This window comes from Nylanderia fulva, unplaced genomic scaffold (assembly GCF_048542155.1).
Source record: "Nylanderia fulva isolate GAGA-0341 unplaced genomic scaffold, ASM4854215v1 Scaffold210, whole genome shotgun sequence".
NCBI lineage: Eukaryota > Metazoa > Arthropoda > Insecta > Hymenoptera > Formicidae > Nylanderia > Nylanderia fulva.
Window position 1 is genome coordinate 88545 of NW_028190276.1, and position 23371 is coordinate 111915.

At 43.4% G+C, this 23371-nt stretch overlaps 1 protein-coding gene across 1 annotated transcript; it reads right to left on the minus strand.

Annotated features, from left to right (window-relative positions):
* Positions 1 to 18850: 18850 nt before the first annotated feature.
* LOC146723270 (uncharacterized) lies at positions 18851 to 19969 on the minus strand. The gene has a single exon (XM_085482691.1). The coding sequence runs from the start codon at positions 19949 to 19951 to the stop codon at positions 18851 to 18853; it is 1101 nt and encodes a 366-aa protein (XP_085338817.1). The 5' UTR covers positions 19952 to 19969.
* Positions 19970 to 23371: the final 3402 nt, after the last annotated feature.

Here is a 23371-nt window from a genome sequence, read left to right on the forward strand (position 1 = left end):
AATGCCTCCTCTCTTCTTCAAGGACTTTCCGGCTCATCAGCCGGAAGTCACCGATCATTTACTCGTAAAAGAAGATAATTCTCAAGGTTCTCGGCTTTCATGGCTGGCTAAAGAGGACGCGTTCAAATTCGTGATAACTCCGTTGAGATCGGTTACGCACACGAAACGTTCCGTTTCTCTCGTTCACGGCAAAAATTATACGACCCACTAGGATGGGCTGCTCCGGTCGTTGTAACCGCGAAAATCTTGCTACAAGAATTATGGCTTCTCAAATGTGATTGGGACTCCCCTCTTCCAGAGGAGTTGCGCGAATCGTTGGGAGAGCTACACCAACGATTTGGAATCATTGAACCGCGTCCGAATACCGCGTTGGACCGGTCGACATCCAATAAACCTCAGCGTTCGAAATCCACGGGTTGCCGAGCTTCAAACCGCGCTTACGCGGCGGTCGTTTATATTCGAGTGCTTCCTTCGCCACCGAAGTTCAAATCACTCTGCTCGCTGCTAAAACAAAGGTCGCGCCGATCAAAACCGTAAGCATCCCGCGCTTGGAACTGAACGCTATCGTCCTCCTCAGCCGGCTAATCAAGTGGACCTTGACATCGTTGAAATTACCTCCGATTCCATATACGGATGACGGATTCGACCATCGCTCTCGCGTGGCTCCGTCAACATCCATCAAAATGGAGCACCTACGTGGCTAACCGCGTATCCGAGGTGCATACCGTTCTGGATTCCGTTTGTTGGAATCACGTTCCGTCTCGCGATAATCCGGCGGACTGTGCCCTCGCGCGGCTTGACCGCCTCAGAGCTCGTGACTCACCCGCTATGGTGGAACGGTCCACGATGGCTTCAGAAACCATCAACTTGCGTGGCCGATTCTGAATGTCTCAGCTCCGCTCGACTCTGTCCACCGATCAGCAGGTGTCGGTGGAAAGAAGACGGGCCTGTGACGCTCCATGTTCAAGAGGCCGAGGGTTGGGAAACTCCCATATAGGTTCTCCACTTGGACCAAGCTTGTCCGCGTGACTGCCTATATGAATCGCTTTATTCATCGTGTAAAAGAAAAGAGCGCGTCTCGCTCCCAACAATCCCCCTTTCTGAACGCCGACGAGTTTAGGAGGGCGGAAACTCTTCTGGTTGCGCTATCTGCAACAGAGATTCTTCGAACGGGAAACGCGCTCACTAAAGAATAACGGCACCATACCGCATTCGAGCTCGTTGAGCAGATTGAGTCCCTTTTCTAGGAGAGGACTCTTTACTCCGTCTTGGCGGGCGGTTGACGAATTCCGCGCTCAGCTATGACGAGCAACATCCTATAATAATTCCGAAACATTCACTTATCCGATCTCTTAATTGATCGCGCTCATAATCCACGCTCCACGGGGGAACCACGCTAGTACTCCGTGTGCTGCGTCAGCGATACTGGATCATTGGACGGGCCGCAGCTCAGTAAAGGCGCACATTCGAAAATGTGTAGTCTGCACTCGTCAAGCGGCTAAAACTGTCTTCTCAGTTCATGGGCGACCTTCCCAGCCGCTCGTGTCCACCCTTCGGCGCCTTTTACTCATTGTGGGATTGATCTGTACGCCGGCCCACTCCAAGTAATTTCATACGTCGGCAGAGGGCAAAAGGCCAGAAAGGTATATATCGCTTGTTTGTTTGTCTTGCTACAAGGGCGATTCACCTCGAATTAGTGTGAAGATTACTCCACGCCCGGCTTTCTTGCAGCCTATCAGAGTTCGCTAGCCGAAGAGGTCTGCCGCGTCACATGTATAGCGACAACGCGCACAAATTTTCATGGAGCCAACCACGAACTTCCATCGACACTTTCAATCCTTATCGAAGGATGCTGAATTGCGAAACGCGCTCGCAGGCGACGGAGTGAACTGGCATTTCATTCCTCCGCCGCTCCACATTTCGGCGGCCTTTAGGAGGCCGGAGTCAAGAGCCTTAAAACGCATCTGAGGCCGCGCTGTTGGTTCCACACACTTTCGAGGGCTGAACTCGCGACGCTTCTATGTAAAATAGAAGCGTGCCTTAACTCGCGACCAATCGCTCCGCTTAGTGACGACCCGGGTGACTTGTCGGCGCTCACCCGGGTCACTTTCTGATTGGACGGCCCCTCGTAGCCGTTCCGGAGGAATCGGTACTCGGCGATCGACCCGCGTAGGCTCTCGCGATGGCAACTAGTTCCGTGCCATGCAGGAAACCGTGTGGCGTGCCTGGTCACAGGATTATTTACATTCGCTTCAACAGCGAAACAAGTGGTGCATAGCAGTCTCCTAACTTCGCAATAGGCGAGTTAGTATTAGTTAAAAGTCCCGTGCTCCCCTCCGAGCAATGGGAGCTTGCCCGAGTACAGCAGATCCATCCTGGATCTGATGGACTCGTTCGAGTTGTGACCATACGCACCGCACGGTCCACATTGAAACGACCTATTGCGCAATTATGCCGACTGCCAATACGTGATAACTCTAACGCGTCCGCAACGGATAAAGCCGCTAACTTGTAAGAGTTATGTAATCTTCGAGACGACTTTCTCAGCGCGAGTCGTCTTCACCTGTATGTTTTGTAATCATCTTCCTCGACGATTCGTTCCCCGCTTCGTTTAACTTTATTTCGCATTCGTTCGCATACGAGGCGGGCGGTATGTTGAAGAATTCGTTCTTCGGATCGAATCCTCGAGGACGATCGAATTTTCTAGAATGTTTTTTGTTAATTCCTTAGTGTTTACGCCAAGGAAACACGTGAAACCAACGTGTACACTCGCCGCTAATTGGCGTGTGTACATCGCCTGATTTTCCGATGGTCCAATCGAGGACCCCCGATCGGCTGCCGCCCTACGCGAGCTCCGAAATTCGCGCGGCCCCTCGAGTCAGTCCTCGAGAGAGCGAGCGCCGAGAAACATAAGTCTAGGTACGCGACGAACTTGTAGAAAGTGAATAAACTAAATTAAACCGTTTCAAAACGCGTACAATTATTTGATCACGTTAACCCGGCATCCTACAACGTTAAATCTTAATACATATCTATTACAAAGGGCTGCCGACAATGGGGGGGGTTGCGTTTCTTCCTTCATACGTTTATGTTTATAACAAAAGATAAACAATATCTATTACAAAAGGGCTGCCGACAATCGGGGAAGGGGGGGGGTTGCGTTTCTTCTCCTCATAACGTTATCTGTATATTTCTAAGAAATATAATCAAATTCTAAGAAGGCCACCGCTTGGCATGCGCCGACATCAAGGGGGTTGCGTCTCTTCCCCCATACGTTATCTGTATATTTCCTAAGAATATAATTAAATTCTAAGAAGGGCCGCTTGATCCGAGCGCCGACAATCAGTTCTCGGAAAATCTAAGATAATCAAATTTTTAAGAAGGGCCACCGCTTGGCAACGCCGACAATCAAGGGGGGTTGATACATAGATCTATACGTAATATTTCTAAGAAATACCAGCGCCGATAACCAGCGGCTGCAGGAATTTATAACAAAACAAGCGCCGAAATTTACGTCATCTAAATTTTTCTCGTTCGTACGTTGACGAACAAGGGTTGATTGGGATATATAACGATGGCCGCTGCCGGGCCATAGTACCAACTGGCGAGCGCACGCTTTCCTCAGGAAAAATAGCTTGTGAGAAAAAGTTTAGTGTGCAATAAAGTAGTTATTTCTGTGCAGTACAAGTAATTTTTACAAAATGGAGAGCGCACCGCAAAATCATGCAGAGTGTCCATGAGAAGGGGTGTTGATAGACTGCCGAGAGATGGTATATACATCTCGATGAATGCTATTATGATGAAAAAAAAGATGACCCATTTGATTTTAAAAAACGTGAAGCGGTGACTTCAGTTGTGCAATTCGTAAGAAATCGCGAATTTGGGTGTGCAAAAACCGCATACAAGTGATGTTGCCCCTATTTCCTGGAAATTCACGAAGACATTATTAAGAGTGACTGGTGGGTTATCCAATCCCACCAGATCGTCTAAACGACACAAGCGGTCGCATGTTATCAGCGTCGCTACCAAAATTGCGCAGAATATTTTACTGTGACAACCTTTATTTTGCCGACATGGATATGCCTTCACCATCGGTATCATGCAAAACACAATCATCTGATTATGATTCGGACCAAGAAGGAAATAAGGAGTCAGAAAAGGAGAGAACCGTCAACCACCGCCATCGTCGTCATCGTCATCATCGCCAGATTTCTTGTCGGCAGCCTATTTTATCTTTTTTTGTGATAAAATAGTGTGTACAATATATGCGAAGAGTAGTAAGCAGTTTATGAGATAAGTTTTATCACGCGTGAAAGGAGAGGATTGTAGTAATGTGTCAAGACATATTTTCACGAGGTGTAAACAAAACAATAATCAACTGCTGCAGCGGCTGCTCTTTTACGACCGATCATCTTTCTTTCTGAGATAAGTTCGATCGCATGTGAAGCACAAAGGGCTGAACGAAATATATATTGAGGACCTATGCGCTCTCAAAATCATCCAGTCTAGGATTTGACAGCACCCTGACCAGTCCGTGAAAAAAGTCTAGGTGGCTATCCTTTTACGGAAGTGCGGAAAAATTCATTGACTTGTAATCATAATTGTGCAAACGCGTTTTTGAAAAAAAATGGAAAAAGACATTGCGATCAACGTTTCCCGATGACGAGATGGAGGTTCATCACGACTCCGACAGCGACAGCGAGAGCGACGCCGAGATGTAACGACCCTGTGTACGACAGGGAGGTGAAAATCATCTTTGATGATATAGAAGAAACGGAGGGATGTCATACCCATTGTTGAGCAAGAAGAAACAAGAGAGAAGAGGAGGAAGAAGATTTGCATGACGAATGGGTACGAAAGCGAAAACGCTGTTCGGGAGTCGTGCCACTCGCGTACGTTAGATGTACGAGCAATTGCAATCCCTCCGACGAAGAAACATGGGTATGCGTATTATAACAGCATACGTCTCACCAGGAGGGTCAGTGAAAATCTGCATTCCCTGTTTCATGAGAAACAGGGAAAGATTCGCAGCAACTACATTAACGCACAGGCACGTGACGATGCGGTACAGGGATGTACAGCATCTTTATTGCATCGATTGTTTAGAAAGAGTGTTCGTACTCTTCCTGGCCAACTTGTGCCCAATCTGTCAAGGCTGTAAGTATATATATATATTAAAATACCAAAAAATATATAAAATAGTATAATATTTATTATATTTCTATGTGCAGATGCCGAGACACAGTCTGACAGCGATGGTTAACGCGACCCCTCTCTCGCAGTCGCAGCAGGCCCCGCTGGCTCTCTCTCGCCGCTACCTCGAGCCGCCGGCTCTCTCTTGCCGCAGGCCCGAGCCGAATTTCTCTCGCCTCCGACGGCTTTTTTTTATATATATATTTTATATAATTTTTATATAATTTTATATATTATTTATATGTTTATTTTACATAATTTTGATTTCATATATCTTTTTTATATTTGTATCTTTTTATAATTTTATAAATTTTATATTATAAATAATTACACACACACACACACACACCCACACAAAATTTTGTAAATTTACACATATTTTATAGATTAAAAAAAATATTATTATCAAATGAGTGTATTTATTTTAGATTAAAATGTCCTCCTTACCTCTTGTTCCCTTTTAAATTATAAGTAAATATAAAGAAATTATTAAAATTTATTTTAAAAAAAGCTCTCTCTTTTTCTCTCTCTCTCCTTCACATTTCTCTCGCGTCTTATTTCGACGTCTCTCTCTCAAAACATCGTATGTCTCCTTGTTCTCTCTCACGCGATATTCTCTCTCTCTTTTGCAATCTTCTTCTCACTGTCTCTCTCTCGCGCTGTCGCCGCTGCGGCTCGTTTTCTCTCTCGCATTATGCACGGAAGAGCGCGCGCCTCTCCACGTGTCCCTCGCATGGATGCGACCCGCCGGCTCTCTCGAACGTGAGATGTAAACATTCGACACTTGGAATGTTGTTTTGAAATAGATATAGTTCTTTTGTGAAGATTTTTTAAGTGGGGTACAGCCTGTGGAGAGCAGGGCTGTCTCTGCAATCATAAAGTTTCGAACGGTCCTCAACGAAGTGTCGGGACATTACAAAAAAAACGAAAATGGTAGTGCTTTTTTAAGTGCAAAAATATTAATTAATAGTGGAGAAAAAAATATATTAATAATAATATTTTTTTGTAGTTTGCCCTCTGTATTATTTGTTGTTGGGTGATTAAGGACCTCGTTTATGATATATTAAGGGATGCAGAATGGGGAAAATTATTCAGATGACGACTTTGAAGAATGGATAGGGGATGACGAATGGGACGGTAAGAATAAAATTTATAATATTGTATTATATTTTTAAATGAATAATGTTATGTTTACATTTCAATAATGGTTCCAGATTATGTGTGATTGGGATTGGGACCCATATATAAGAGACGATGACGGCGATTTCTATGATTGGGGTCTGGTGTGGCTGTTCGAGCCGGAACCTGTACCTGTGTATGAAAATTGGGACGGTAAGAATAAAATTTATAATATTGTATTATATATTTAAATTAATAATTGTTATATTTTAAAATTAATAATTGTTATGTTTACAGATGAACCATACGTTCCAATAATGGTTCCAGAGATGTTGGATTGGGACGCATATTTAAGAGGCGACGACGAAGCTGATTGGGGTCTGGTGCAGCTTTTCACTCTACCAGACCCGTATGATGTTAGGCCTCAGCCTACAACCGCCGCCACGCCGTCGCCGTCACCGCCGCCGTCACCGCCCGCAATCACCGCCGCAATCACCGCCGCCGTCACCGTCGCCACCCCAATCGTCCATATGTAAACTATTTTATTTTTTTATTTTTCATTTATATCCTTATTTTTATATATTTTATATTTTATATTTTTCTATTTTTCTATTTTTCTATTTTTTAATTTTTTATTTTTATATTTTTTCATTTTTAATTTACACACACACACACACAATGTAAATGTACACATATTTTATAGATTAAAAAAAATATTATTATCAAATGAGTGTATTTATTTTAGATTAAAATGTCTTCCTTACCTCTTGTTCCCTTTGAAATTATAAGTAAATATATAAAGAAATTATTAAAAATTATTTTAAAAACTCTCTCTTTTTCTCTCTCTCTCTCCTTCACATTTCTCTCGCATCTTATTTCGACGTCTCTCTCTCAAAACTCGTATGTCTCTTTTTCTCTCTCTCGCGTACGTCTCTCGCTGCAGCCCGTCTTCTTTCTCTCTCTCTCGCGTACGTCTCTCGCTGCAGCCCGTCTTCTTTCTCTCTCTCTCGCGTACGTCTCTCGCTGCAGCCCGTCTTCTTTCTCTCTCTCGCGTACGTCTCTCGCTGCAGCCCGTCTTCTTTCTCTCTCTCGCGTCTTAATTCGCCGTCTCTCTCTCGCCGCGAGCCGCCGAATCTCTCTCTCTCGCCGCCACATCCGATTTCTCTCTCGCGCGCTGTCTCTTTCTTTTCTAGTGGTTGCTCTCCTCGCAAAGTATGTAACGGGTGGCGCGCAAATAAAGTACACCATGATATACATATAAGTATTTATTTGTCTTATATTTAATACATAATTATATATAAAGTTTTATTACATATTAAAAACTAAAGCCACCAGCTCGCAATCGACAAGTTGGTGCATGTCGAAGGCGTTGCTAGCGCGTATCGCATTCGGCAATTCTCTCGCATTCGTTACAGTGGATGCAATATTGGAGAATTGCGTATGTTTGATATCAACCGTTGCGATGAGGCCTCGTCAATCGATCGAACATTATTTCGATGCATGAATCGAGCTCGAACATACGACGTAACGTCGATTCGACCATCATCATGCGCACGTCCGCCGATTCGAGACTTATGGAGCTTGGTGTCGTTTATCTTGTGAAAACGTACTGTTAGCGGCCCGACACTTATGAAGTTATACACAATCGTTGTTGAGAGAGTCATTGTTCAAATAATTTTGAATAGTGTACGTTGCTCGTAGAGTCCTTTCCACGTTTCGAGAGATAGTATTAGCTGTTTTCCCCGATGATCTCCTATGGCGATCTCCACGTAAACTCGGCGGATCCACTCTGATGCCGATTTCGAGGAATTTGAATTCCGTGGTCGTCAATGCGTATCGTCTTCCAAGTATACGAACCGCACGAGACTCCCAGCGAAACGCTGTAAAAAAATTAGGAAAAAAAAAATTAAAACTAAATTAGGAAAAAAAGAAATTATAACTCATAAAAAAATATAAAATATAAAAATATAAAATATATAAAATAGAAAAAGTTATACTTACTCGTCGCATTTCTTCTCGCACGTTTCATCGCGTCTCGGCATGTAGTAATTCATGCTGCTGCTTTTGTGGTGCAGAATATTTTTCTCTGAGGGGTATGAAAAAGTGAAACCACCAGTCAGAACAGTCGACGATAGAGCGGATCTGGACAAAAGTACTAATAATCGAGTAACACTCATTTTTAAAATATTAGGAGAAAGGGGGATTCCTAGAAATATATATCTGGAGGGGGAATAAAGAGAAATATTTAAAAAGTAGTGTGGGATAAAAAATTAATATTAGGAGAAAGGAATTCTTAGAATTATATATCGGGAGGGAACAAAGAGAAAAACAAATATTTAAAAATATTAGGAGCAAGGATTTCTTAGAAATATATATCTGGTGAGGGAGAGAAATAACAAAGAAAATAGTATGTAAACAATATGTTTTATTCAAAAAACGGATGATCGTCGGATCCAACCCTGGATTTTGCGGCCGACCACCAATTAAAATAATTTAAATACATTTTGTAACGCACAATTTTTTACATGTTTATTACAACCGTAGAGTATATGTGGGATCTAACTTATTTAATGCAGGTACATCTTCATATTTTGGCATCCAGGTCTCAATGGTGAAACCGCTGCCGCATGGGTCCATATTTCGGCCAGCCATTCTCGCTTTTCAGTCCTTTTACATACCGAGAGAGGACTCTTCATCGTCTTCTTGCTCTTATTCCCAAATAGCTGCCGTAATCAAGCGCTGACCATGCCGTATGGAACATTTCCATCCTCCCCATTGTAAGCTGTGATGATTTGATTTAGCCACGGGGCCTGACCCTTTCCGACTTTATAACACGCCCCCTGGCACAGGGCATGCGAAAAATAGGGGCACAGGATATATCCTCTTCTCAGGATTGCCGCTTCCTTTACGATAAATCGTTTGTTTAGTATAAATCCTTGCAGGTCGAACAAACGTTGGGCGACATGATCTCTTCGATGGCGATCAGTCAGGTATTACTTCACTAACATCAAAAATCTCCATCATCTTGATTATGTATCCCTCCTCCCCCTCTTTCACACGCGTATTTGTGTAAACATTTTTTAGGTGATTTTGCGCACAACTTTGTCAACGGGTTGTATGGATCACCCGATCGTGATATGAGGGAGTACGCAGTGGTATTATTAGGCATGTTTTCCTTACACTCAAATTCCAAAACTCACTCCACCTTGCCCTTGCTTCTTTTTTTTCGAAACAAAGAAAACAAAAGGACCTTTTTGAAAAACCGGTATGGGGGGGTTTTTTTCGAGGGTATTTGTACCGTATAGTTTTTTTTCAGAAACGGGTTTTGGGTTCAGAATTGACCATGTTTTTATCAAAACCCCTTCATTCGGACGGTAACTTTCCGAAAGATTTTTCCTTGGGGGAATTTACGGGGGTCGAATCACTTTTATCCCCCCCAAAGACATTTTTTAAAGCCCTTTTTGCAACAAAAAATTTTTCGCGGTTTTTTCCATTTGGTTGGGGGGTTTAAAAGCCCACAATTTGGGTCGTCCGCAAAAGCGGGAAAATTTGTATTTCCCAGGGGGGGGAAAAACCCTTGAGGAACGTCCGTTTCCAACGCGCACATCGACAGCTTTTTAAATCTCGCTCAACAACACTGTTCATTCCCATTGTTTTTTAATATTTATCCAGGCTCCGGCAGAATTCCATACAGAATTATTGCCCTTGCGCATCGTTTAAAACCTCATACCCTTAAAAAACCCCTTTTTATCCCCCAAAACCCACAAATGTGCGGGACGAAAAATTAATCCCATCCGAAAAGGTACCCAAAAACCGCTTTTTCCCAAACCCGTTTTTATGAAATTTTTACATATTTTTTCAAATTGTTTTTCCCATTTTTCCGTTGCTCAATCTCCACCCAGAGCCAACATTTTTGTAAAAAATGAATCACCAATTTTTCCCGGTTCCTTGGACCCTAATTGGGGGGTTTATCTTTTTTTCTCCCTCGATTATAAGAAAACCCCATACGGCAAAGTATATAATCCGTTGTTTAGGGTTCTTTCTCGTCGTGTTCCCAAATTTGTGTTGGCAAAAGGGTTTTTTGGGGAGTCTAAAACTTTACGATGCGATCGCAAAAGGGGTTTTCCTCGTGTTAGAATCTCAGCTTTTAATGGGCGCCCCGCAAACCCAAAAGATTGAAAAAAAGAAAATTTACGGGTTTGGGCTCTTTTTCGTATTTTTTTTTGAATTTTGCGAATTTGGCGGGGGGGGTCTGATTTTTTTCTTCTTTTCTTTTTTCAACCACACCCCGGGGGGGACGAGGGGGGCCCCCGTCGTACTTCCCTCTAATTGGGTTTTCTTTTCCCCCCCACCGAAAACGAAACAAAACGCCCCCCCTGGGCAAAAAAGCAAACCCCAAACCCTTTTAAACTCCGACGAAATGGCAGGAAAAAACTGCGCCGGGGGTTTTTTCCGATACCCCTTTTACCCGGGGGGTACCCCCCGGTAAAAAATTTGGGATCGGGGGGAACGGTTTTATTGTTGGTATTAAAAACCCCCGGTCACGTTACACTCAAACGGATAAGGGGTTTCCCTTGATAAATTTTAAAGGGGCCTGTTTTGATTTTTTCCTTTTTTCCCGGGTTTCGTTCCATTCGAGAATCCCCCGCACCCTTTTTCCCCAAAAAAAGTTTTGGGGGGGAAAGGGGGGGGTAAAAAATTTTTTTGGGAGGCCCCCCCCCTTTTTCCCTTCCCCCCCTTTCCCAAAACGTTTTGAAAATTTCGCGGAGCCCCCTTGGGGGAAACTTTCGGGGGGAAAACCTTTCCCGCCCCCAGCATTATTTTTTGGGGAAAAGGGGGCCTTTAAAAAATTTTATGTATCCCCTTGCAGCTGGGGGGAAACCCCCCGGGGAAAAGAATTTCCGCCGTCTTCCCCTAGAAAAAAATTTTTTATTCGGGGAAATTTTTTTTTATAAGTGGAAAATTTTTTAAAAAAACCTTTAAAACCGACCCCCTATTTCCCTTTTTTTCAAATCTATGGGCGGAAAGGGTCGCCGCGAACGCTACTCTTCCCCCCCCTTTTTAATTTTTACAAAACATTTTTTTTTTTTTAAAAAAGGGAAAAAGTCTTTTTAAATTTTGCGGCAAAAAATCCCCCCCGGAAAACTGCAACAAATTTTTCCGCAGATACTTGATCATAAATTTTTATAAAGGGGGTTAAATTTTTTTCCCAAAATTTTTTCCCCTTTTAAAAACGCACCAAAAATTCCCCCCGGGGGTGAAGTTTCCCAAAAAAATGTCGAAATAAATTTCGCGTTTCCCCTTTTTGCAACCCCCCCAAAAGATTCCCCAAAAAGTCTTTTAAAGGGCTAATTAACGATAAAACTCCCCCTTTTCTCGCCCGGGCCCTTTATCGGTAAAATTTTTCCCCCTAAAAACACCTCTAAAGGTTGGGAAAGTGCATACTTTTTTCAATTTTTGAAAATTTTTCCCCTTTTATTTAAAAACCCCCTTTTGGGGTTTTTTTTCTTTTTTTTTACTTTTTTTTTTTTTTTTCCCCCCCCCCTCGTCCATATTTGTTGGGGGGAGATACATTTCCCCCCCCTTTTCCCCCGGGGGAAAATTGGGGGGTAGTTCCCCCTTGAACTGACGTTGCGCGGGTTTTTTTTTTTTTTACCCCCCTTTTTCTACGGGCCAGCCCTTCCCCCAAAAAAGGGCCCCAGCCCCCCACCTTTTGGAAAAAACGGAAAAAAACCCCTCGTTTCCTTCCAAAAATCCCTTTTCCTTTGTTTTTCCCCTTTTTTTTTTTCGGGGTTTTTAACCCAGGGGCCCTTTTCGTCTTGGGCCCTTTTCCCCTGCCCCCGAAAACTGGGGCCGGGGGTCTCCCCGAAAACTCAGCCCCTTTTGCGACGATCGAGTTTTTTCCCTTTTTTTCGGCGAACCTTTCCGCCCCCGGGGTCTCCGGGGAGGGTTTGTTTTCCCGAGAAAAGCTAATCTTTTTTACGGCACGCCCTTCCCCGGGTTTTTCCCCCCTTTTTTAAAACCCTCCCCAAACGTTTTTTCCCAAACCCCATTTCCCCGGGGGCCCCAAAAAATTTATACCCCCCAAAATTTTTTGCTCCCCCCGGGAAATGCGTTTAAACGCACTTTTTAAAAAAACCCGTCCTTTTTTTTGTTGACACCCTTGGGAAACTCTAGCATTCCCCGAGCAAACCCCCAGTCCCCCGCAGCTAAAAATAGGGGGGACGTTAAAGGGCAAATCGGGAGTGAGAAAAAAAAATTTTTTTGGGAAAACCTCTGACGTGGCATGCGACAACAAGATACGAAAAAGGGAGTACTTCTCAATGGGGCGCCCCTCGAACATCGACTGCTTTTTATCTCGTCAACATAAACCAGAAAAAACCGAAACTCTTATCGCGACAACGCGAACCTGCAACCTATTTAAAAAAAGACGCCCACCAATTTTAAGCACGTGTACAAAAAACGATCCTGTTTAATACCCACTTTCCTTTTGAGGAAATTTTGGGGATTTTTTGTCAAAATGTTGGCAACCCAAAAATAAAGGGTTTTTTTGTGATAACAAGGGCAAAACCGCTTCAACGGGGGATAAGAAAAAAGGGTTTAACGATTTTGCGATACCGCAGACCATTAGGTTTGTTTGCAACAACCTCCCCCCCCGGGCGAGAGAAACCCCTAGAGAGAGGCTGCCGACATGGGTGATAATTTCGCCGGGGGTAAAAGGTTGCCAAGGGAAATTTCGAAGACGGCCGAATTGATCCCCAAAAAAAACCGCGCCCCCTGAAACCGGAAAGATCATGATGTTCGCCGTCAAACTCACTTTAAACCTATTATCGAGCCGCTAAAAAAAAAGATTGTCGACAAAACCCACGATTTCGGGGAAAAACGACCTAACAAACCCACGCACGACTGTAAAATCGAAAAAAAGGTATGAGGGGGGAAAAACCGAAAAAGAGTAAAAAATAAACCAAAAAAAGCGATATAAAAAAGGGGGAAAGGGGGAACATGAAAAAAAAAAAAATATATTTGAAGCCATTGGACCTTTTTATTGCCGAACATCACACCCAAAAAAAGCACAAAACCCGGGATCCCAAAACACTCGTGACGAAAATGTTTTTTGAAACCACCCTAAAACCCCCCGAAATATCCCTTTTACCTGGTTAAGTCGGTTGGGAAAAAACCCACAAATATGCGGGAAAGGGTTGGGGGCCCATTAGGGACAAAAGTAATGGACGCTCTCCCCCGGTGCTGATGAGAAGAAAAAATTTTTTAATTTTTAACGGAAATCTATTTCCCAAAAATGAAAACGGGTCGGCACAAGCGATTCGCGTTGACAAAAATGACAATATAATCATAGGCGACACGCGGTTTTAATTTGGGAAAGCCCGGATTGTACGAGTTTTAAACTTCAAGAAAAGACCTGATTACCAGGGGATGATTTTCAAAAACAAACCAAAATTATTGGCGACAAATCGCATAAACGCAATTTTTATGTGGGAAGGGCCCTGTGAAAGTAGCAAGGGGGACAAATCAAAAAATATAATCGCCCCCCGTTGACCGGGTGGAAAACCGGGCGACCCAAAAACTGGCATGGGGAAAGCCCCGCCTATGACCTAAAACCCAAAAAATAAAATTTATTCGTGCACTGGGGCGAAACCCCCAAAGAGCTAGTGGAAAACGCCCCACATTGGGTCGATCTTCGCACCAAGCCGGGGGAAAAACAACGCGCATGAAACGAGATTTTTGTCCAATTTTCGAGGAAACTGCGGGAAACGGGGGATTTTTATAAAATTTAAAAAAGGTTTTCCCCACAATCTATTCAAATTTTAACGTGGGCCCCTTTTCAAAGCTTTTAAAAAATTTCTATCAATAAATTTGGATTATTCGGAGGAAAAGGAACCCCCCTCACAAACGATAAAGGGTATAGATGTTAAAAAAAATCGTGCGCAAAAACGCTCTGCATCGGCGCTCAGATTATGACGCGAGATCGCGCAAGATCCCCGTGTAGGAAAACCTAGGGGGATACCGAGTCGTAAACAAATTGTACCTGGAAGAGTGTTTTAAAAAACTTTGATGATCCAACAGAAAATCAGATGAAAGGGCTGCGTTAGAGAAGATGTACAAGCGGGGAAACTGCGTAAAAAAGTTTCTGGTGCGCCAAACACACCCAGAAAAAATCTAATGAGCGGTTGGCTCAGAAAGCTATCAAAAGTTGTGAAACGTTAAAAAAGGATTTCGAGGGGTTGAAAAAATTGTTGAACAGCTACGAAGGTTTTTAGCGTGCACCAAACAAAATTTGGGGGGTCAGTACCGACCTGGAAGCGAGTGAACGACCCAAGCAGCTAAAACCCCTGGAAACGGTGGTAAACGCGACCCGCTACGATCGGGGTTACGACTTAAAAAAGGGGTTGCGAACGGGGGCTACAAAACAAGCCCTTAAAGGTTACTAAAGGCCCAACAACTCAGAAAGGGTTTGCGAAAGGTAGGGACGGCTGCAAAGGGCCCAAGGGCGGGTACGAACATCAGAAACGATTTGGGGACGAGGTGTGTCGAGTCAGGAACATTTTCAAAGGGGCCAAGGACGTGGTAAACAACGTGAAAAAAAACCCAAAAACAAGGGGAGGGGAAAAAACCCCCGAAAAACGGGAAAACCCCCAAAAAGAGATTTAACCCGAAAAACGAGACAACCCAAAAAAAAAAGGGAAAAAAAAAAAACCCCAAAACAAGGGCACGCCAAAAAAAAAACCCCAAAAAAAAAACCCGAAAAACCCAAAAAGGGCGCGAAAAAACAAGGCACAACCAAAAAAAACAAGGGCACAACCCAAAAACCCCAAAAAGCCCAAACCGAAACCCGAAAACGGGGGCCCCAAAACCCAAAAAACCCCGAAAACCGGGGGCCCAAAAAACCCGAACCGAAGCCCCGAAAAAACCCGAAAAAATGAATAGTGAAAATAACAACGACAACATATTTTTGGAGAGAGGGCAGTTGGTAAACGAGTTGCAGCGCAGCGAAAAAAAAATTTCCCTCGAGACAGTCATAGTGCGAGGATCGTGATTTGGGGGCCGGACTTTGGCGAATCGTCCATACTCCCTTTTTAACAGGGGGTTTACCACACATACTCACCTCATCGAGGTTGAGAAGTATGCGTGGGCTGTACCATCAAGAGTAAAGGGGGAAGCGAGACGGGGACGAAATCGCCAAGATAATTCATTTCAAAGAGCCCAAAAAAATCAACGATAAGGGAAAGGGAATTTTTACAACGCCGTGGAAAACGATTTAGCGAAGACAGACATTAATCACATTCTAATTTTCGTTGAGGGCGGTCTTCGAGCGATTCAATCGACCTAAAAAAACGAATGTGGAAGAGTTACGGGAATGGTACTTAAAAATGGTTCACATGTGCACGCTGTTCAATTACAACGGACGCAACATCGAACGAGGGTATGCGCCCCGCCGACTTCCCCGCGATCGCGAAACTTTGGCTACCGTGACAATGGTAAAAATCGGGGGCCCGGCAAAGTTCAAAGTAGGTGACAGTACGCGTCAGAAGTACAAAAACTTTTCGAGGGGGAACACGCCAAAGGGAAAACCGAGTGTTTAAGATTTTTTAAAGTGCACCTACAACCCCGTAACTTTTTATCGGGGATTATGAAAGACATCTATCGCTGGAGCGTTTTACGAGCAGGCATGTGCAAATTTCCCGGATTTCTCGGGGAAAAAATATGCGCGGAGGGGGACGAGGTTATGTGAAAGGGCGGGGATTCGACAGTTGCAAACTTTTGGATACTAAAAACAAGTTTTTTTAATGTATTTTTCAATTTGTATAACATTTATATTGTATAAAATTGAAATATATAAAATATAAACAAAAATATTAATTCCTTTATCGCCCTTTAAAAAATTTTTCAATGGTATTCGATAATGTCCCAACGGCAAGGTGTCGGTTCGACTCAGGTTACGGACATACCATTGTCATCGTAAGGACTTAGAGCAATTTTCGTCTCGCTGATGGTATACACTTTATGCAATTTCGATCTTATGCATGACTGCTGACGCGTCATTTCAATTTCGTCATTAAGGCAACGCGTATAATCGTCGAATGTTATACTACGCGCTACGACGTTACTTTTGACACCTTTTGCCTTTTTAGTGTCCTTTTTACCATCCACCCGCAAAGCATACATTTTTGCTCTAAGCCCGACGAATTCGGTCATTATCGCGCCGTTATTCTCATCTTTCATCAGACCCGGCACCTTTTTATTCGCGAGTGGTATACCGTACGCATTATTCGCGGCGTAATCGCTGGTATCGAATCGAGCGATATCGCGTTTCAAATTTTCATAGACATCTTGACATTTAATTTGATATATTAAACTATCCGTGTCGGTGTACATTACTCTACAATTGTCACGATAGAGCGGTGACATGTATTCGTGGTGAAATTCATAAAGACATACTTTTGATACGTCGAGTATGCACATGCCGACGTAGATTGGTTTGTAGATTTTAACTTCGAGTTTGCGTAATTCTATGGCAACTAATTTTTCCGAAAATATGCTAGTACTATGAAAATTTGGTTTAGCGATCATTGCCTCCGCATCGTACCGTCCGTCCCATTTTGTTAATAATTTTACATCCACATGATTGCGCACATTTTCCATCGTCTTGCCAAATACCGCATTATTCATCAATTTATATAAATTTTTTTCAAAATCGTTTTTTCGCTCGTGTTCTAAACTGTGTGTTGAGTTCGATGTATTTTTGAAGCCACGCTGACTGCGTGAATTGTAGTATGCGATATATTTTTGTTATGCGTAGCCCGTGGCGCGTGCACTGCTGTAGATTACGATAGTGTATTACGTAGCGCTTCTTATCGTAAAGCGTTGCGAGGAGTTTATACTCCCGCTTGCCGGGCGGCTTATCGCGCGTCGGGCAAAACGGTAGGTCAATGTGCGCGTCATGAAGATGCCGCGGATACTCTAAATCTACTTCGAGAACATAGCCTATAGGCAAATCGAACGCGATAGATGATACGTCAAAATTCGATATATCGTCGACCCACCGAAAATCGGCATATGGCAATGGTTGACACATTGCCCATCCGTACAAATTATTTACATCGAAATACATGAGGTACGATGAGGGTTTCGATGGGTCGTACGATTGCATGTACTTGTTATTAGCCTGTGCGTATCGGCCTGAACATTGACTAAGGCCGCCGCGTACACCTCGTTCGACAAACATTACCATGTCAATGTCTGTTAATAATTCAAATTTTATATTCGTATGTTTTAACATGGCGTCCCATGTATATCCGGGGAGAGTATAATAATACGCGGGATCGAGTCCGTAACTTTTTATACAACTATCGCGAAAATTCTCAAATATATCGGCCAATAACAAGACATCAATTTTTAAATATAAATCGCTATATTCGCCTAGCGTTCGAAGGGAAAATCGGCTCCAGACGGTCTCGGCGTGCGCGTAATCACTCTCGGATACTGGGTCGCCGGTTAAGGAACTGTAAAATGAGTCGCGCGGCGGTAAACGTGTGTCTTGTAATCTGTCCACGCAGTCAATGTATTCGTACGGAAAAACGCCCTTCCGTGTCAATAAATTGAATTTTTCACTAGTTAAATTTTGATATTCCGAATGTAAAAAATTTTTAGTTTTTCTTTATCCAAAAATGACGCTAATTTGTCGAGACTAGCACTGAGAAATTTATATGAGTCTATGAAACGTAATTTGATATAATTTTTCGAATTATTATCTTGTGTCAATCTAACAGTCTTCGAGAATGAAATGTATTTTTCCTTTGTTATCGGCAGTAATTCGATTTCCCCTTCGAACGCTGTGGCTATGTCCTCGATAATAAAATGTGCGTCGTAGCCAGACAGATTGTGAAAGACTATAGGGATACAAAATGATTCTTTGTAATTTAAGTTACAATTTGAATGCGCGGGACCCCTGTACCGCCCGGTGAGGTGGCAATGATCGCGGACGCGTGTATCGTCTTCGTCAAACGGTTTCTCACAAATGTGACAATGCGTCGCGGTGCGAAATTTTAACCACTCGTCAGGCGTTAAATTTACCATGGGGACATTGGTCGTTAAAATATTTTTTACGCGGATTGCTAAATTTTTAAGCTGTTCGGCGAACCATGCGACGCAATCGACACTACGGCGGGAATTGTACGCGGACAACGAACTGTCGTACGAACACTGTACATAGTATGCGATGCTGAACACTTGATGGTCTTGATGATTTTTGGCATCTTCGGTCTTTGCCAAAACACACTCGAGATCGGCGTACACTACAAACGGCAGCCGCTCCTTCCTCGTGTAGTTGTCGAAGCTGAGCCACTTGTCCTTGTCGCTCGGCAGCCGGATAGCGCAGTCGTTCAGTTTCCCGCAATCTTCCGTATGCGCCTGCAACTGGTCCTCAGAATAAAAATAATGTAGGCATCTGTAAAAAAAAAAAATAAAAAATAAAAAAATTTAATTAGAAATATTTTAAATATAATTTAAGTTTACTATATACTTACCGATCGCAAATAAATTTTCTACATTTGTGTTTGTTCAGTTGCGAGCTCACGAGACGAGACAGATTTTTTATGCACGCGAAATGCCCGTGTTCGTCCTCCACGTACAGCAGATTGACGTGCCTGTCCTTCTTTTTTTCCGAAAGACGCAACGGGACGATGTTCTCGTTCTCAATGATGTACACATTCACGGAGATGTCGTTTGCAAGTTCAAACTTTTTAATTTGATTCACAGTCACTGGAAACTCAATGTTTTGGAGATTCAGCACTGTTGTGTAATGCGGATAGGAGGATTCTCGTTCCATATGTCTTTCAGCGGGGTACAGAGCGGCCACCACCGACCATGCGAAACACGCATTGTCCGCTGATTGCACATTAACCACCGCTCTCTTTGCCATAATTTTTTGCGGTAATTTGACATGACATCCCGCGCGCATTGGATTGTACTTATTTACATTCACTGTCAAATCTATTATCCGCGACAATGCCCAGCCGCTATCGCGTTCCTGGAACTCTTCTAGCGATGCTAGCGTGGGCTCGATTACGCGGCGCTCGTACCACTCGCGTACATCGGACGTGCGAAAGAGTTCAAAGTTTCTCGTGTTACTACTTTTATTGGCGCGCTTGTCATCGGACACAAATTCACCGTTGAAAACAGTGTTCACTTTTACACTGATGTGTCTCTGCAGCACATTCTCCACGTTCTCGACTACAATGTCTGCGGCATTTTCCAAAAACTGACGCGGTTCGATGTGGTCTGCGTTAATTACCGCGCCGGTCAGTATACGGCTATCGAACGCCGTATCGATTTCGCGCCAAACTAGTCTTTGCGCGTTATTGCCGCCGCCACTGAATCCGCCGCCACTAGGCATGGATTCACCGACATACCGTCTCTGCAAGCGCACCTTTGCACCCTCGAGTCGCGCTATTCTCGCCACCAGAGATTGTCTATGTCCAATCGAGAGACGCGGACGCTTGGCACGGCTGCGTTCTTCCAGCTCTTCGATAAATTCTTCGCACTCTTGCAGCCATCCGAAATATTCGCCCAAGTTAGCAACTTGGCGGGAACGCTCCAACAGGTCGCGCTCAACGTTCTCCATTTTTTGTAAAAAATTCACTTTTTCACACTTATTACAAAAAAAACTTCTTTGCACACTAAACTTTTTTTCTTGCACCTCGAATGAAACGTGCGCTCGCCAGTGGTACTATGGTCCGGCAGCTGCATCGGTCCTCATTATATATCCCAATCATCCCTTTGTTCGTGGGGATGATGATGCAATTGTTTAATTCGCGAGAAATATTTGTGTGATATCTTCGGAGAAAATTTAGCTATCGCTGATAATTCTTAGAAATACATAGATAAATTTCACCCCGTCGGATCCAAGCCTGGATTGACACGCCGGATCGGATTGACATGTCGCAACCTGTACGGATCAACCCGCTTGATTGTCGGCAAACCTTTTGTTCTTAGTAATTCGCAGAATTATCTTATCTTCGGAGAAAACTTAGATATCCGATTGTCGGCGCTCGAAATGCGGCAGCCATTCGCAGAATTTTTATCTTATCTTCGGAGAAAATTTATGAAAACTTTGATACCGCTCAAAGACGCCGCTTATCTTATCTTATCTTGTTTATGAACATATCAGGTAACATGATCCCCTTATCTTATCTTGTTTATAAATATATCAGGTAACATGATCCCCTTATCTTATCTTGTTTATAAATATATCAGGTAACATGATCCCCTTATCAGGTAACATGATCCCCTTATCAGGTTATCTGATATGTTTATAAACAAAGATAAGCTTATCTACTGATAAGACCCCCTCCCCCCCGCGTGACGTCACCCCCCTCGCCAACGATTCCCCCCCGCCCCGCACCCCCCTCATTGCCCCTGAGTTAGAACCCCCATAGTATACCTACTACAGTGAACTTAACAAAATTACTGTACGCGATAATGTTCCGACGGAGTTGATAGACGACAACATCGATCGGTTGCAAGGCAAAACATATATTTTTCGATTTTGGATCTTCGGGACGGTTTTTATCACGTAAAAATGCACGAGGCATCCGTGAAATATACATCGTTCGAGTCGCCTCTCAAACAATTCGAGTATTCGCGCATGCCTTTCCATTTGGCTAATGCCCCGCGCGTTTTCCAGCACTTCGTGCATACGGTTTTCGAGTCGTTGATCCGCAAAAATAAAATAATCATTTACCTCGATGACCTACTGATCGCGACGAAAGATATAGACGAGCATATCGAAATTTTGTCAAGAGTATTCGAAACAGCGGGTAGGAATCGGTTAAAGTTTCGTCTCGATAAATGTCACTTCGCTCAGACGAAAATTAAATACTTAAAATACTGCGTGAGTAGACACGGTATACGGCCGAGCGATGAGAATATCGCGTCCGTGATCAATTATCCGGTGCCGCGGAACGTGAAGGACGTACAACGATTTGTCGGATTGGCAAGTTATTTTCGCCGGTTTATTACTGGTTTTTCGTTGTTAGCAAAACCATTGTACGACTCGATAAGAAAGCACGCGACGTTTAAATTCGAATCTCTCGAGAACGACGCGTTCGAAACTCTCAAGCATCATTTATCAGATAGGCCCGTGCTTGCAATTTATTTGCAGCTAGCCGAGACTGAGCTTTATTGTGACGCCAGCGCTAGCGGATTTGGCGGTATACTACTTCAAAAACAGAGCGATAATTCGTGGCGTCCGATCTCGTTTTGGAACCAACAAACGGCACCTGCGGAATCGAAGTATCACAGCTTCGAGCTTGAGTGCCTCGCAGCTGTATACGCGTTGAAAACGGTTCCACATATATCTCGCGGGAAAAAAATTTTAAATTATAACAGATTGTAATAGCTTCCGGTTAACGCTCAATAAAAAAGATATTAACCCTCGGATTTCGCATTGGGCGTTATTTCTGCAAAACTACGACTATGAGATTGTTCACCGCCCGGGGAAACGAATGAGCCACGTCGACGCGCTCAGTGGATGTCATAGTGTATTCGTGCTCGAAGCAAGTACATTTGAAAAAACGTTATCTGTTTGTCAAGATCGCGACGACGAGATTCGAGAGATACAGAAACGACTTGAAAAGGGTGACGTAAAATATTATGAATTACGCGACGGATTAGTAGACGGAGTAGTATCGTAAAGATTACTTTTTTATGTTCCGCGGTCTATGGAATCGAACGTCATTAGAACTTGCCATGATGATCTTGGACACGTGGGATTCGATAAAATCATGGGAAATATTGCAAAAATTTATTGGTTTCCGCGAATGCGCGAGAAGGTGCAAGAATATATAAATAACTGCTTAAGATGTATTGAGTTTTCTCCGTCTAGTGGAAAGGCAGAGGGATTTTTACATAATTTGCTGAAGGAAGGGGTGCCGTTTGCAACCGTGCATGTCGATCATATGGGCCCGTTAGAAAAAACCAGAAAGGGCTATCGGCATTTATTCGTGCATGGTAATCGACGCGTTTACTAAGTTTGTGAGGCTTTATCCCTGCCGAACTACAAAGACGGAGGAAGTATTGAGGCACCTCGGCGAATATTTCAGATTATATAGTAGGCCAAAACGTTTAATATCCGATCGGGGAACGTGTTTTATGTCCGAAACTTTTGACGAATTTGTAAAGACCGAAGCGATCGAACACGTGTTGACAGCCGTAAGCACACCGAGAGCAAATGGGCAGGTTGACCGGTTCAATAGATTAATAACGCCAATGTTGGCAAAATTGAGTGAAACCCCAGCCAAATGGAATCGCGTGCTGGACCAGACAAAGTTCGCGATTGACAATACTATCTGTCGGGCGACCGGCGAGACTCTTGCTCGTTTGTTATTCGGTCTTGAACAACGGGAAAAATTAAATGATTCTCTCCGAGAAATGATTATAAAAGATAGCGACAATGAGCGAAATTTTTATTTACTCAGAAATAAAGCGTATGAGAAAATAAACGAGACACAACAAAAGAGCGCTGAGCGGTATAATCTGCGAAGAAAAGCGGCTCGTAAATATAGCGTCGGTGATTATGTCGAAACAGTGGCTGGGATAAACAAAAAATTAATACCGAAGTATAAAGGCCCGTATATAGTAAAAAAAGGTTTTGGATTTCGATCGTTATGTTATCACCGACGTTGACGGGTTCCAGTTAACGCAGCGGCCTTACACAGGCATACTCGCACCGAATCAAATGCGTCCGTATTTACGTGCATAATTGCGTGCGAATTTATGAAGAGTTTGTTTGTATTTTTATTGTGCGACGACGTTGATTGGGTCGGTCAATCATCAGAATAGCCGAACTGTGGGCATTTTATATGTATTTTGCTTTATTTTACTTTTGTATACGTCATGCAAAGAGATATATTATATTTTGAGAGAGAGGGTCGTTCGAACGTTACTTTGTCCGCGGCTTTACTTTGTATTCTTTCACTCGATCGGTGTAATTGTTGTTTTTCACGACCGTGAAACCGGAAACCGTTTAAAACCGAAAACGTTA

Excerpts from the sequence above, each read along its gene's own strand:
- LOC146723270 (XM_085482691.1), bottom strand. The coding sequence starts at position 19,951 with ATGGAGAACGTTGAGCGCGACCTGTTGGAGCGTTCCCGCCAAGTTGCT.